Below are 16,006 nucleotides of genomic sequence, written 5' to 3'. Positions count from 1 at the left end.
GACTTTTCCAAGAAAGCACATTCGATCTTTGCTGAACATTGTATTTTAGGGAGATTTCTCTTGTGGTGGAATCAACCCGCAAATCACAAAACTACTCTCAGACGTTTTCACCTAAACACTGCCAACAACACACATATTTTTTTTTCTTACATATACTTAATATGTTAAAGACATGCCCAGTATGACAAGAATTGGTTATATTTGAGCATGCTCCAGATTATGCAATGTTTAGTAATTAAATATTTGTGCACAATTGGAACTTTTGTCAAAGTCAAAATCCACAATAGATTGACATTTCTTAAAGGTTATATTTAAGAATGCTGAATTCAATACCCTGTGTTAAAAATTGGGAAGTGGGGAAAGAGAGAAATTAAATTATTGTGAAATGGCAGGTTAAATAATAACCTTCCTGAACTTCATACTGATCTCTCTTTTGTGATCATAGGCCAGTAGCTTGTAAAGGTCATTTAAGAATTTTTAAATGACCATATAATACTTGCCAACTGCTACTATGTTTTAATCCTAGAACAAAATGAAGCCTTTGGTTTATGTTGTTCATGGCATTCCATTTATTTATCAGTTTAGTGCAATAAACAACCTGAACACTGAAGAGTTAGGCTGAAAGTTGGACTATGCTTTTAGGATACATTTCTATATATTGCACCCTGACTTACACTAAGTGGAGTTCTGCTGGCACTAGAGAAAGGGGGTTGGATAGTTTCAGTTTGCACTGCAGGGTTCTCCCATCTGCTGTCACCTGTGCCTCTTGAAAACATTCTCCAGAGGCTGAGGGGAACAGTGTGGGGGCTGGGGGCTGGGAAGGTGGGAGTGGGGGCTGCAGGGAAAAAGAGGAATCGGCAAAGAGCACCCATAATTCCATAATTCTCTCACTTTCGAGGCAATGTATGTGGGTCCACTGCAGAGATCAGTCCCTGGAGGGGATTATACACATTGTTCCTGTTTGATCTCCTCTTGTACTACTTTGGGGGAAAGGCTTACTCCGTTATTGTTCTGTAAATGAGGTACTTCTTGTGCTTAGATTATTCCGGAATTGCTGGAATTTTCAAATCCTTTTGACAAATTAAAAGCAAATTGTCCATTTTGTGGTGACAGAAGTATTGATGATTTTGTCTCTTCACTTACAGCTTTTGCGAGAACTGAAGCACCCTAATGTGATTGCATTACAGAAAGTTTTCCTTTCCCATAGTGACAGAAAAGTGTGGCTGCTGTTTGATTATGCCGAACATGATTTGTGGGTAAGTTCAGAATTTATTGGTGCTTTGACTGGCTGTGGTTGCATATCCATAGTTGCGGATGGTAAAAATCTGTAAAAATGAATAAATCCAAAACCCCAGAAATCAGAATAATTTATGAACATGTGCAGATTTTCATATGCTTATTATATAGATATAGGCAAATTGGAAATGGAGACATAGCTTGAGTGCCAAAATGATTTATTTATTTTTATAAAAAGTTGGCCTAAAAGAAGGAGCTTCTTCAGATGACCTGTCTATTTAGCATCATTCTGATTTGCTTGCACAAACCTTACATGGTGGTCAGACTTCATTCATTTTGACTTTATTGAAATTTGTTCTGATTTTTTTATGGGGTGGTTCTGTGACATAGAGTATTCGTTTTATATTCTTCCTGATTTGCTTGTAGGGATGGGGGTTATACGTTTTCCTGTGGATCTTTATTCATACCACACTTATCAATGTGTTTCCCTGTCAGTTTATAAATGTCCAATTCTTTTATGATTTAAGTGTATTTGTTGCACTAAAGATCCAGTATGCATTTGAATTGCTCCTGTAAAATAATTACAGTCTGGAGACATCCTTGTTTTTAGAGGCATGACTTCTTTTTATTCATGAAGACTAGAAATATCCCACCCCAGCTTCCCCTTTTTTGATGTGTAATATTACTGGTTTTCTCACTGTGTTTTAATTCACATTGCCCTATTCTACGCTTTATAGTTTTAGGAGTATGCAAATATTGATACCTATGCCTGCAATGCTGCAATACAGATAACTGTTTGAGATCAGGGCTTATGACCTGAATGTGCTTACCTGACCCAACAAGCCCTCTTCCCCCACCCCCCACAAATACAAGCAAACCCCACTGCAGCCAACCACAGACAACCAACCACACCCTGCCCCCCAGTACCTCTCACTGCCAAGGGAATGTAATAAACGAATAGAAAGAGAACCTACCCAGCTGACGCTGACACAAAACCCCACAGTACACTATACAAAAGAATATAAGCCTCACCACCCCACCCTCCTCTCCCCCCTCTTCTTCCCCAACCTTATACTGTACTTAGCACTAAGGTCTCACAACAAATGTAACTGATTTGTAAGAAAGACTGTACAACCTGAAAAAAGAGACACAGCATGTACTTTCGTAAACCAATAAATTCTTTAATAACAATATAAATTAGGAGCCTGTTCACATATTGCTTACAAGTTGGCGTGCGAACGTTTAAGTTTGTGCATCATGTACAATATGAAAATCAAACATATTTGTTAGCAGTTTGTTTGTAATAACCTCCTGTGGAAATAGTCTAATTACCACCGGTCTTCCCTAATCAGTTTAAACTATACTGAACTTGGATTACATTAACATGAAATTTAGGCTTGCCTGGGACAAATTTCTGTAAAACATACAGTAGCAAGGAAACCACACTTTGAAAAGCCATTACAAAATACATGAGTAATAGCTTACTGTCAAGGAAAAGAAACCACACATACGCGCGCGCGCGCACACACACACACACACACACACACACACACAATGTTCAAAGAAACTTGGATCAAAATGATATAAAGTCATGAGGTTTCATGTTACTGCTTGCTGCTTATAGTTTAATTGGGTAGACTTGTTCTTACAGATTTACTAGTTTGCACCCACTCATTTTCGAAGTTTCCCCCATTGAAGTTAATTGCACAAAGAACGAGTGTACAATTAATATCCCAAAGTATCACAGTCTTAATATGAATAACTTCATTTTATATGCATGAACTTTAACTCTGTGCATCAGTTGAATTTATTTGTTTTAAAAGCAACCACAAAACAATATTTTGCTGCTAAAATGAGCAGTGCGCTTAAGAATTCAGTTTGCAGGTCTTGCCATTTGAATGCTGCTTGCACTGTGTGAAAGTTGCCACATGAACAATAGGTTTGGCGGGTCACCGCTACTTGTTAGCTATCTGTTATGCAGTCATAATGCAAAGTGTACATATTTCACTGTGCACTGTCACTTTCTGTGCAATGCACCATTTTATTATCACTAACAATTTTCAGATATACGCTTCCACTTTTTAAATATGTTTGTACATTGAACCATTGAAAAAGGTACTTTATATTTTTCTAATTAAATCATGCAGCTCGTTAAAGGAAGTAAAAGTATTTATGTGCAATTGCCACAGGCTAATGACTACTTCACATATACCTGCAGTGGTAAGGAGTAAGGGAGGTACCATGCTGCTTTGAGAATGTGCATATGATCAAGCCATATAGATGGGACCAATGCTGTTGGTCCTGGGAGATTGAAGTGTTCTCCTACTGGTTTCTCTGTCTTGTGATTCCTGATGTCAGATTTATGTCCGTTTATCCTTTGGCGTAAGGTTTGGCCTGTTTGTCCAATATAGAGAGCTGAAGGACACTGTTGGCATTTGATGGCATACACAATGTTAGACGATGAGCAATTAAATAGTCCAGGACGCCCCATCATTTCAGGTATTGGCACTATTACAGTGGGTGTCTCCGGTTATATGGACTCTGTTCTGAAACCATATGCCATCAGTGCTCCCAGCTATGTACGTGACACCACAGATTTTCTGAGGAAAATACAATCTTTAAATAATCTTCCTAACAATACTATACTAGCTACTATGGATGTGGAATCCCTGTATACCAACATCCCACACAACGATGGTTTACAAGCTATAAGGAACACCATTTCAGATAAAACCACAGCGGACTTTGCTACCAAACTCTGCCAATTTGTCCTTACCCACAACAACTTCAAATTCGGTGATGACCTGTTCCTTCAGATCAACGGCACAGCAATGGGCACCCGCATGGCCCCACAGTATGCCAACATCTTCATGGCAGATTTAGAACAACGTTTCCTAAACTCCTACCCACTCAAACCTCTCTTGTACCTGCGATACATTGACGATATTTTTATCATCTGGACACATGGTCAACCGACCCTGGACACCTTCCACCAGAAATTCAATGATTTTCACCCCACAATCAACCTAACAATGAATCAATCTATGCAAGAAATACATTTTTTGGACACTACTATAAAAATACAGGATGGGCGCATAGACACCACCTTATACCGTAAACCAACTGACCGACAAACATATCTACATGCCTCTAGCTACCATCCCAAACATACCAAACAGTCCATTGTATATAGCCAGGCACTACGTTACAGCCGCATCTGTTCCAATTCTACAGACAGAGACTCTCACCTAAGAGATCTACAGCAAACCTTTTTAGAACTAAAATACCCAGCAGATGAAGTTAGACAACAGATCAACAGAGCCAGACTGATACCCAGAGAGAACTTGATGCAAGACAGACCCAAAAAAGAAAATAACAGAACACCTCTAATCATCACATACAGCTCCCAAGTTAAAACAGTACAACGCATCATCAGAGATCTACAACCTCTCCTGGACAATGACAGTTCTCTTTCTCAAGCTCTGGGAGGAAGACCTTTCATTGCCTACAGACAGCCACCCAATCTTAAACAACTCCTAACCCACAATAATACTACAACCAGACTTAACACGGACACTGGCACCAGAGCCTGCAATAAACCCAGATGCCAACTTTGCTGCCACATACACCCGGACAACACCATTACTGGCCCCAACAACATCACACATACCATCTCGGGACTATTTAATTGCTCATCGTCTAACATTGTGTATGCCATCAAATGCCAACAGTGTCCTTCAGCTCTCTATATTGGACAAACAGGCCAAACCTTACGCCAAAGGATAAACGGACATAAATCTGACATCAGGAATCACAAGACAGAGAAACCAGTAGGAGAACACTTCAATCTCCCAGGACATTCTGTACAAGATCTCAAAGTAGCTGTTCTATTACAAAGGAATTTCAGAAATAGACTGGAAAGAGAAGCTGCTGAATTGCAACTTATTACCAAACTAAAACCATGGAGAGACCTGGTCTGAACAAAGACATTGGATTCTTATCTCATTATACATGACAAAGCCATTTTTCACCTTCTCACCCCTTGCTTTTTCCTGTAAGACCTATTGCAGTCGTTAAGAGTCGTCAACAGGCTCATCACAGCTATCTGCCAATCACTCATTCCCACCACCCTTCTGAGTAATACCCCTCCCCACCTTCTCACTATATAGAAGGATCTGGTGACTTCTGTTTCAGTGTATCTGAAGAAGTGTGCATGCACACGAAAGCTCATACCTAGAACTAACTTAGTTGGTCTTTAAGGTGCTACTGGAAGGAATTTTTTTAATTTGTTTTGACTATGGCAGACCAACACGGCTACCTATCTGTAATTGGTTTTTTATATATTGTATAAAACATTAGAAGATGTATAGGGGCAATTGTACTATTTCATCATTTAGGAAGCATGCAATTCTGAGAGGAGGAATTTCAGAGGTGTGGAGAAACTAATTACTTTGGGCCAGTGAGAAACTTAAAAAGTGAAATGAAATGTGAAAAGATTGTTGCTAAGGGCACAACTCTAGGAGGATCCATGCCTTCTTTGTTTATTGAGCTCCATAATGTACATCTTTGAATAATGTTTGCTTTCTCTGGGGAGTGACTGAAATTTGCTGACGGCCAAAACTTTATCCCTCATGTTTTGAATAACTCTCCCTCTGTCACGTATTCTAAGCATCACTCCACCTCCCCCCGCCCCCGTTGTCTTTTTGCTCACTCCCAACTTTGTCTCTTTCCATGCTGCCTCTTACACTTGGAACAGCCTCCCAATCAACGTATGTAAAGCTCCTTCACTCTACTCCTTCAAAACCAACTTTAAAACCCACATGTTTAAGGACACATTTTTTTTATCAGATCACTTACATTCTTTGTGTCATACTTGTTTGCATGCTCTGTGCTATAAATAAAGAGTAGTATTTAAAATTTTCAGGATAGAAAAGATGGTAGTCTGGGCCATTAATTATACTAGTAGTATTTTATATTTTAGATTGAGAGCCATCGTGGTGTAGCGACTAGAGCAGTGGAATAGTAGCAGATAGATCAAGGTTTGAACCTTTAATCAGCCATCAAACTCCCTGGGTTATTTTGGACCAGTCACTATTTCGTAACCTAACCTTCCTAGGGTTGTTTGTGAAGATAAAATGGGAGGGAGGTGAACCATGTGTGTCGTTCTGAGTTCCTTGGAAGAAAGGTGAAATACAAGTACAATAAATGAATAATGCCCTGGTTCATGCACAGTGCTAAGCCATAGTTTGCCTAACATGGGTTGTTTCTCCAGTACATAGCTTGATTTCCAATTGCTGTTGTCTTATGCCTTTGTTTCTTGGTGATCATCTGCAGTGGGATGCCTGTTCAAACCATGGATGCTAGATTTACATGTCAACACCAAGCTATACTTAAATTCAAGGTTCATATGGAACACTAAGTCATCGCAATAAACAGTAATTTAATAAGCCGTGACTTATGAGGAAACCAAGTCATATGAAGAAGGTTCTAATTTAGCACAGAGATAAGATCTAGTTGGGATCACAAGCTTTATTGGGGAATAAATAAGGAAAATATAGAAGCATTCATAACGTTAAAGAAGTAAAACAACTATAGATGCTTTGAAGTCTTCTTGGAATGGCCTGGTCAAGTATCACATTAAATGATAGCTAAAAATAAAGTTTGGCTTAACATGAACAAGCAGTGTGCTGGAGTGCGCTCCTCAAAAGTCCTTGCTCCTGCTGGAGAGAACACAAATCAGAGGCTAGCTTCACATTACATGTGAACTAGCACTTGCCACTTTTTCTCTCCAAATAAAGAACAAGCAGCAAACCAAGAACAGATGTTGGTTTGGTTTACTGCCCATGGTTTGTTCAGAGATAAGCAAGCCATGACTACTGGTTCACACATAGTGCAAAGCCAGCCTCTGATTTGTTTCCTCTCTAGCGTGGCAGCAGTGGAAGCAGGGGAGATAGTGAAGTAGGGACCTTTATTCAACATGCAGCAGCAGATTGTTCATACATGTTTACACCATAGTTTGTTTTTCACTGTGGTCAAATGTGATGTCCAAACCAGGTCTATAAGTTGGTGAAAAACCTCCATCTGTTTTCTAATTGATAGATTGCTGGTTCCAACAGTATCTGGGGAAAAGCCATTTCTATTTCTATTTTTTTAAAAAAATGTATTTAATGAAACATAGTAAAATAAGTATAAATGTTAATAGAATCAGTGATATATCTGATTTGGTTAATCTACCTTTTAAAATACAGTTCTAGATAAGTTAGTTGCATAAATCTGTATTAAAACTCTGTGCACCATTTCTGTACTGAACAGGGTGGTCTCTAGAGGTTGAAGATGCTGAAAAAAGTTCCTATTTTTATGTACCAGACAGAGAATCAAGAAAGCTAGTCGGAATCCCATGGTTTTGTTTCTTTAAAAAACAGAAGTCTGTCCAGGGCTTTTCCTTTCCTGGGTCAGGCAATTAGATTTCATCATAGCTGGAACATTTGCAATAGCAGTAGTGCTGCAGTCCAGGGTATAATTACTTTCCTGAGCATGTGAATACTTTATTCTGCCACAGTTTGATTTGTGGCCTTTAAAAAGAGCTCTGAATTTGGACATAGTCTGCTGTATGACCTTCCTTTCCACACACAGTACAAATGTTGTTGTATAAGCTTATCCGAGCCTCTCTAGCTTTGTGTGCAAGGTGGTCCTAGAGGCACTTAGGTAAAGGTAAAGGGACCCCTGACCACTAGGTCCAGTCGTGGCTGACTCTGGGGTTGTGACGCTCATCTCGCTTTATTGCCAAGGGAGTCAGTGTACAGCTTGCTAGCATTCCTTAAATCAGATAATAAGCTAGGAATATATTACTTCCACATTTCTCTTTTCACCAAAGTTTGAAAAGTTAACTGCCATATTATCAATATGAGCCTCTGCTGTGTTAGCTTTTTGGTGAGAGCATCTGTCTTGTACACGCCTCTGTTATTTCTCCTTGTCAAAACTGGTTTTTTGTGGGGTTTTTTAAAGCACCCCCAGTGTTTCTCCGTCCTTGCTTTACTCAAATCTCTACTGTTGTTTTAAATGGCCACTATTAGTCTCTGCCTTCTCGCTGTACTCAAATATCTTCTTCCTCAGCTGCTTCGTGCGAGAAAGATAAAGCAGGTTTTCTCCCTGAGATTGTTTGTGCTCAACAATTTAAAAAAGAACCTCAATCTCAGTTCAGTTTAGAACTTGTAAATTCATAGGCACAATAATTCAGTGATAAATAATATGACCATACTTGGGTACTACTGAGCTAGGACATAAACAAGCAGAAGGTAACACTTTTTGTTGTGTTACTGTCACTAGAATAATAAGCAAAAAGGCAGGTCCTTGTTCTTGAGGATTTTACAATCAAAAATCCAATCTAGAGAAAGGTGATGAATGGAGGGGAGAAAGATGGGGCATTTGTGAATATTTGGGCTTAGTTTCAGTAGGGGATGAGGACTATGGGTTATGCTGAAGTATCACAGAAGGACTGAATTTAAGGTATAATTTGAAGGAAGAGAGAGGATGTGTCACATAGGTGTTATAGGAAGGAGTTCTGCGAGAAAGGGCAGATTTAGAAAAATAAAATAAAATCCAAAGATGGTACATTTCCATAGATCAACAGTTTTGACTAGACTTGGAAACCAAGACAAAAATTATGGTTGCTAAATCTCTAGCCTTACTTTGCTATTTTGGCTTCTACGCAGCTGAGGAGGCCCTGCACCTTATTTTCCTACCGGAGAGCACATCTTTTTGTTGTTGTTGCTTAGCTAAAATGCTCCATGCACCTTAATCAGACTCAGGAAGCATCTTGCTTTACTTTCCTGCTCTGGGACAGAATGTGGTGGCTTTTCATTTTGGCCCTGCATGGTGAACATACTCTAGGTCAGTGTTTCCCAACCTTGTGCCTCCAGCTGTTTTTGAACTACAACTCCCATCATCCCTGACTAGCAAGACCAGTGGCAAGGGATGATGGGAATTGTAGTCCAAAAACAGCTGGAGGCACAAGGTTGGGAAACACTGCTCTAGGTAGCTTGGCCTGTGCAGCCACCCATCCTTGGTTCTGGGGAGGGGATTGACTTCTGGGATGAACACTGCCACCACTAGCGCTCCAAGGTTGGAAGGAGAGCTGAAACTCATTGCAGTTGCCAGAGGGCAGTGACATACATGCCAAGAAAAGGGTGGCAAACAAAAATATGGAAGACTGCACAATTCATTTGTCAATATGCTACTAGTTAAGAGTCATCAATTCCAGTACACTTTGTTATAGGAAATAAATTGTTCTCCAGATCATAAGTAGAATACAATAATATTTTAAGTAAAAACACATGGCAGTGCCTTATTGTCCCAAGATTCATCTACTGTCCACTAAGACCAGGGCATTAAGTGTCACAGCATTTGCCCTTTGGAATATGCCCCCAATGAATATCATACAGGCAGCTAAGGTCTTGGCATTTAGGAGCCTGCTTAAAACTCATCTCTTCCCTCAGGGTTTTCGTATTAAGCTGATCTACTGATTTATGATGTCTTTTGTACTTGTTTTACTAATGTACCGGTAATTTTATTGTTGCTTTTATGCTGTTCATTGCCATATTTTTTTCCTTAATGCTGGAGGTATGATTTTTTTTTGCAAACAATTAAATAAAAATTGAGAAACAGGGCTGAGCATTTAGTTTCTGGAGTGATTTCTAAGCATTGCAACTTCTGTATATGTTTCTTCATTAGCTGTTTTTCCACATTTAAGCTGATTGCATGCCAATGAAGTGGAGAAAAACCTAATTAGGAATATTTGCAATTACAAATACTGTAATCTGTAATCTCTGGGTGCTTTAAGTTTTTTGGTCCAGTGAACAGGTTATGCAAGTCCTCAGGCTTTAGTTTATATTTTAAATAGGGCTGGTGGAGAAATCTGTCTTTAACTTACCACAGAAAGCACTAACTTAATTGTACTTCTTGAAGACATCCATTACATAACGATCATAATCAACAGTACAACTTCAATTAAGTTTAAGGCAATAGTGTAGAATCTCAATATAAGCATTCCTTCCCCAGACTCTTTTTCTCTATAGACTCTTCACTATGGAGAGCTTTGTGCCTTTCTAGATGCTGAGTGTCTAAGAAGTCAGCCCTTCTTCCCTGGAAACTCCTGTGGGGAGACCTGGTTCTGGTTGTAATGCCAACCAAATTGGAAAACAGCCTTGAATTGGCATTTTCCTCTCTGTTCCTCGTCTTCTTTCTGGCATGAATTCCCTCCTCCTTTTCTTGTCAGCTTTAGTATGATTTTTCATTTTATCTCTCATCAACAGTAACCAACTAACCCTCTAAATTGGAATTTGAAATGTCGGGAAGCCCCGGTTGAGAGAGGAAGGATGGTTAGCAGCAGTGCAGATGAAAGGCTGACCAGGGAGGAAGGTGTGGAGTTGTGCTGGAGATAGGAGAAGGAAGGTGGGGACCAAGTGTAGCATTCCCAGGGTTTGCACCTTATTTGAAAACTTCCATACGGGAGAGCAGCTGCTGATACATGTGCATTAGACCTCAGTGATCAGGGAAGGGCACTTCACATATGAACAGACTCACTGCACTGCGACAGAGATATTGCACTGGAAACAGGTCTTTGAACTAATCTGTAACAACCCAAGGCACAAACTTAGTCCCTGTCTTCTCTTGGGTGTGTATGCGTGTGCTGCTAACAAAGTAACATCTCCCCCAATTGCCAGATCTCCAGCAACATCTTACTTTAGTTTCCTGTGCACTCTAGAGCAGTGGCTCCTAAACTTCCACCCACCTCAGACCACTTGAAAATTGCTGAGGGCCTTAGCAAACCACTTAATGTGTGTCGGGGGGTGTGTGTTTTGCCTGTTGTTTAGCAGTTGTAATACACTGTGCTAGATGCTAAAACATTTTTAATGGAATTCAAAATTTAATGCAACCTCCCCCAAAAATAAAAAATAGAAGAAGCAATAAAAATACAATTAAAAATCAGTATGAATATTTTAATGCGATGGATGTACTTGTTACGTCTAACAAAGTTCTTTGATGCTTGGTGTAATATTTGTTGAGTCTTAGGTCAACAGATTCAGCATTCATCCAGCATCCTGTCCTTTTATATAAACTGACAACTCCTACTCTGAGTCACTCTCTTTCTTTTGCATGTGCTCCCTCTTAGCTTCTTCCCCTCTTTCTTGCTTTTCCTTTGTTCCCATGTATGGACTCCCCACTCCTTTCAAGTGCCTTATCAGCCTCTTTCCTCTCTTGGGACCTCCCCACCCTGCCTTGCTTTATTCCCCTGAGGGAGGCAGAGTCTCCTGCCTCTTCCTCCTCAAGTCACTTCTGGTCAGTCCTACTTGCTTTCTGGTCTGACTGACTGCTGGGTTTTAAGAATGATGGAGCAGCTACTGCACCCACCAGTCCTCTCACACACATAGCCCACTGTTCTTCACAGGCATATAACATGCATTTGAGGATTCAATTCTTAATGTTTGCATGGTAGCAGTGCTGCTGTTGTGACCAACCCCAACTGGTCCCACCAACTGAGACTTACTTCTTTCATGATTGACCCCAGCCTTTCCCCATGACCATACTCCTTATCCTGTTTTCCCATTAATCTCAACTTTCCTTCTCTAATTACTGATAAAAATTTAAGGAAAGAACTCCTGGGCTGTATCTTCTTACCCCAAACATGTAATGTAAACAAAGCAAAATACATTTGGGGTGGGGGTGGGGTTTGCATACCATAATTTGTTTTCCACTGACTCCAAACATTTATTTGGCACAGATCTCCCAGAGTCTATGACTCTTAAGAACACAGTGCTAAATTTAATAAAATTGCTTTAAAACAATGGGAAATTACATAGAAATTGGGAAAGTGTGAGAAACAAATCTGAACATAAAATTCATTCCAATCCTAGTAATCTCATATCCAAGGAGATTAAAATATCATATCACATTGTTTCATTTTCTGAAGTGTCAGATGTAAAAGCATGTAAGATGGGACATACCGGTACTTGCATACCATGTTTGATTTTGGAACTAGAGAAGCTTCAAATTTATATTTCTTGAATTATATTTTACTGAGTTTCAAAAAGTCACAATAACAACACTAAGCAAGTAGAATCCCTCCTCAGGAGAGAATAGATGCTGAAAATATACCAGATGGCATGTAGATGTAAAAAAGGTGCCACTCAGGTAAGTAATATTATAGCTCGTTGCAACTCACCAGACTGAGAGTCCCCTTAGCCAGCATGCTTCAGTTTCAGAAAGCCACCTGGAACATGCAAGGCTTTTATTTTTTAAAATTCACTGTAAGAATTTTATTTCATCAACATTCATGTCTGTAATCTTTTTTTTTTTATTCCTAGCATATTATCAAGTTCCATCGTGCCTCAAAAGCAAACAAGAAACCCATGCAGTTGCCAAGATCTATGGTGAAATCACTACTTTATCAGATTCTTGATGGAATTCATTATCTTCACGCAAATTGGGTGCTTCACAGAGACTTAGTAAGTGCTGTGATTTTTAACTGTTTAGAAATAATTTGGACTACATTTTTGTTTTTGGGAAGTGAATAAAACAGGGTGGGGGTGGGGAATCTCACAAACTACTTCACTTCTTGATGTTTTTAAATACTCCTAGGGGTTTCATGGCAAAAGTAAACTTGTATCATCACTGGCTTTTAACAGCAACATCTGCTGCAAGTCTCTGGTGCTGCATCCAGTTAGCAAATAGCTTTATAAGCAAACAGTACATCAGCCAAAGAACACTTTGCACTGAAAAAGCAGGTAGCCGTTTAAACTGCTCTGGGTTACTTTGACTGTCTACTGTTCTAAAACTCAACAAGCTGTAGGAAGTTCCTTAGGAGACTATGGCCACATTTGTGCAATCGTATCTTGTCATAATAAGCCAATGTATGAAAGCGCCTCCTGGACATGCATAGAGCCATTTTTGTCCTCCCTGCACATACATGAGCAGGAAAACAACCGTGAAGCTACAATGAGCTCTAGCTTCTCATTATACAGTTACTCAGGTAACTGTTGTTAATGGCTTCCAAACAAACCAAAATATTAATTCATGTTTTAATATCCTGCTTTGTTTGGAAGCCATTGACCTCTGCTTTTTCAATGCAATAGAAAGCTAGAGTTAATTGTCACTTCTTAGCTTGTTTCCCTGCTTGCACAACAGGGATAAAGCAGATGTGTGCAGATGCAGGAGGCTTGTTAAGCTGAGATATTGATCGTCCAGAAACAGTTGTTGTTTCATGAGAACAAACCACTGGCCTCATAATTCTGTCACCAGCGTAAATGACTGAATAATATGAGAAGTTGTTTAGAAACTTATCTAAGAAACCACCTCTTCCGCAAGGTGGCAACTTCCCCCAACTTCCCAAAAGGGGGGGGGGGAACAGTGCAAGTTTTTTTTAAAAAAAGTAGAGAGGCTTCTTTCTTGTCTTATTAATCTAACATTGCTTATTTGGGTGCAGCCATTCCTTTTTACAGTCCTACCTTGGAAGTCGAACAGAATCTGTTCCAGAAGTCCATTCGACTTCCCAAACATTCGGAAACCAAATCACAGCTTCTGATTGCCTGCAGGAAGCTCCTGCAGTCAATCAGAAGCTGCGGAAGCCACATCGGATGTTCGGCTTCCAAAAATAGTTCGCAGACTGGAACAGTCACTTTGAGGTTTGTGATGTTCGGGAGCCAAAATGTTTGGGAACTAAGCTGTTCGTAAACCAAAGTACGACTGTATTGGGGAGGGGGGCAGATACTAAAGTCACTATTTGATTTCACTGCTGCTATTACCTTCTCTCATGTGCACACATAAATAGTACTCAAATGCATTAAGGCACAGTTATTCTCAGGGGCTTGTACATAATTATTGAAAGGTGAAAGAAACATTTTCATAAGCTGTTTGTGTCCAGTGTGGGTGTAATTTAAATGATTCTGTAGTCAATCTCTAATACTCTGCCAGTAGAGATTCAATGGGTGCGTTCTGTTTCAATCTTTAAATGCCTGCTGAAAATCCTTCTATTTTGCCATGTTTATGCAGGCAATTAAGAACACATATTTCCATAATAGTTAGTTGATGGTGTCTGATTTTAAATATGTGTTTTTATTATATATAGATACTACTGCTTTGATGTTGTTTTATGATATAGCAGTATATAAATAAATAATGAAATTATTTGAACTCTGAACACATTAACAACTTTGTATTGCACTGTTATGGATACTGGGAGACCATCCTTTGGTATGCTGTCGATGACTGGATGAAGTTTCATCAGTGAGTGCTAATGGAAAAAAGATTTCTTCCCTCCTCCCTCTTGATAGCTGGATTCGTCTCTTCAGCCTTTGGAATGTAGTATTCATGGGAGCTGGAAAAATTAAGCCCTTCAGCTAATGAGAGACCCCTGAAATATAAGTGGAACCAGTTTGAATGTGTAGCGGCAAAGAGAGCTCTGAATTTATTGAAAAGCCTTAGGGTGCTGTGGCTCTATTTGGAGATCTGGTGCAGAACTGCCATGGGTCTCACTGCAGCATGGGCCTGCAAGCCGTTGTGGAATGTGGAATCAGCCATGGAAAATGGAAAGTATTTTGCCAGTTCTGTTCCGGCCATGCTGCTCCTGAGTTGTTGGCATTCATGGCTAACAGGATCCACGGGCACCTTCAGACAAGTGCCATCATGACATGCATTCCTTCTTCTTCTCCTGTTTATTATCTTCATCAGACCAAAAATATGACCAAAAATACAGCACAACGAAACCTTACAGTATTATTAAATACAGGATAAATACAAAAAGTGTAACATACTAACAGCATCTCAAATACACACACACACACACACACACACTTTGCATAAGCCCCTGGAAATATTTTTTTTCAATTTCAGGTGCTTAAATGTCTTCTTAATCTCACTGCCACCTATAGAAGTTTTATTACCTAGATCATGAGCCAGGCTGTAACTGATGCTGGATTGCGGACTGCCCCCCTGGATCGTTGACAAGGTAGCTGTTTACCTTGTCTGTTTGCTTTTTTAGACAGTGCTCAACTTTCACTTGTCCTTTGGCGGAAGCGTTTGATGAAAGTATTCATGGATATCCATGAAGTTGAACAGTAGAGGGGAGCCTGGAGCATGTTATACCAGTCCTGACTGACAGGAGATTCTTTCACAGAGAGAATAAAATACCCCTGCTGAAAATTTCAAATACCGTATTTTTCGCTCCATAGGGCGCACCTGACCATAGGGCGCACCTAGTTTTTAGAGGAGGAAAATACAGAAAAAAATATTCTGAATAAAATGTTGCACTAAACTATTTAAAGCAGCAAAGCGGGCGGTTCCTGTCCGCTTTGCTGCTTTAAATCGAGCCTCAGAGGAGGGTAGGAAGGGGAACCATGGCTTATCTAAGTCCAGTTAATAATGCTGAACCAGACTTATGGCCATCAAGATTAGCCTGGCCGTCTCAGTGGAAATCTGGGGAGGCTGGGGTGGACTTTCAGTGGTCAAAGTGTGGTTGTGTCTTCCTGCCCGGCATCTATTTCCTGCCGTCTTTCCCCCCTGCACCCCCGCACCCTGCTTCAAGGGAAGCAAGCGGAGCCATGGATCCTCTGCTCGCAACTGCAGTGGATTCCCTCCACTTTGAAGCAGGAAAGTGGGTGAGGAGCTGCTTACACGAGTGTAAGCTGCTCCCCTCCCACTTTGCTGCTTCAAAGGGAGCCCAGGAGGAGGGAATCCGCTGCAGCCGCAAGCAGTGGAGGATCCATGGTCCCTTTCC

At 40.2% G+C, this 16,006-nt stretch overlaps 1 protein-coding gene across 1 annotated transcript in view; it reads left to right on the top strand.

The window, feature by feature from the left end:
- Positions 1-16,006, top strand: part of CDK19 (cyclin dependent kinase 19) — an 85,191-nt gene that overhangs the window by 37,794 nt on the left and 31,391 nt on the right. The window contains 2 exon segments of the mRNA XM_081857191.1: positions 1,146-1,256; positions 12,600-12,740. Coding sequence (XP_081713317.1) covers positions 1,146-1,256; positions 12,600-12,740 — 252 coding nt within the window.

This window comes from Podarcis erhardii (assembly GCF_964252035.2).
Source record: "Podarcis erhardii genome assembly, chromosome: 3".
Lineage (NCBI taxonomy): Eukaryota > Metazoa > Chordata > Lepidosauria > Squamata > Lacertidae > Podarcis > Podarcis erhardii.
The sequence above is the reverse complement of the archived record's forward strand: the minus strand, read 5'-3'. Positions and strand labels throughout refer to the sequence as shown.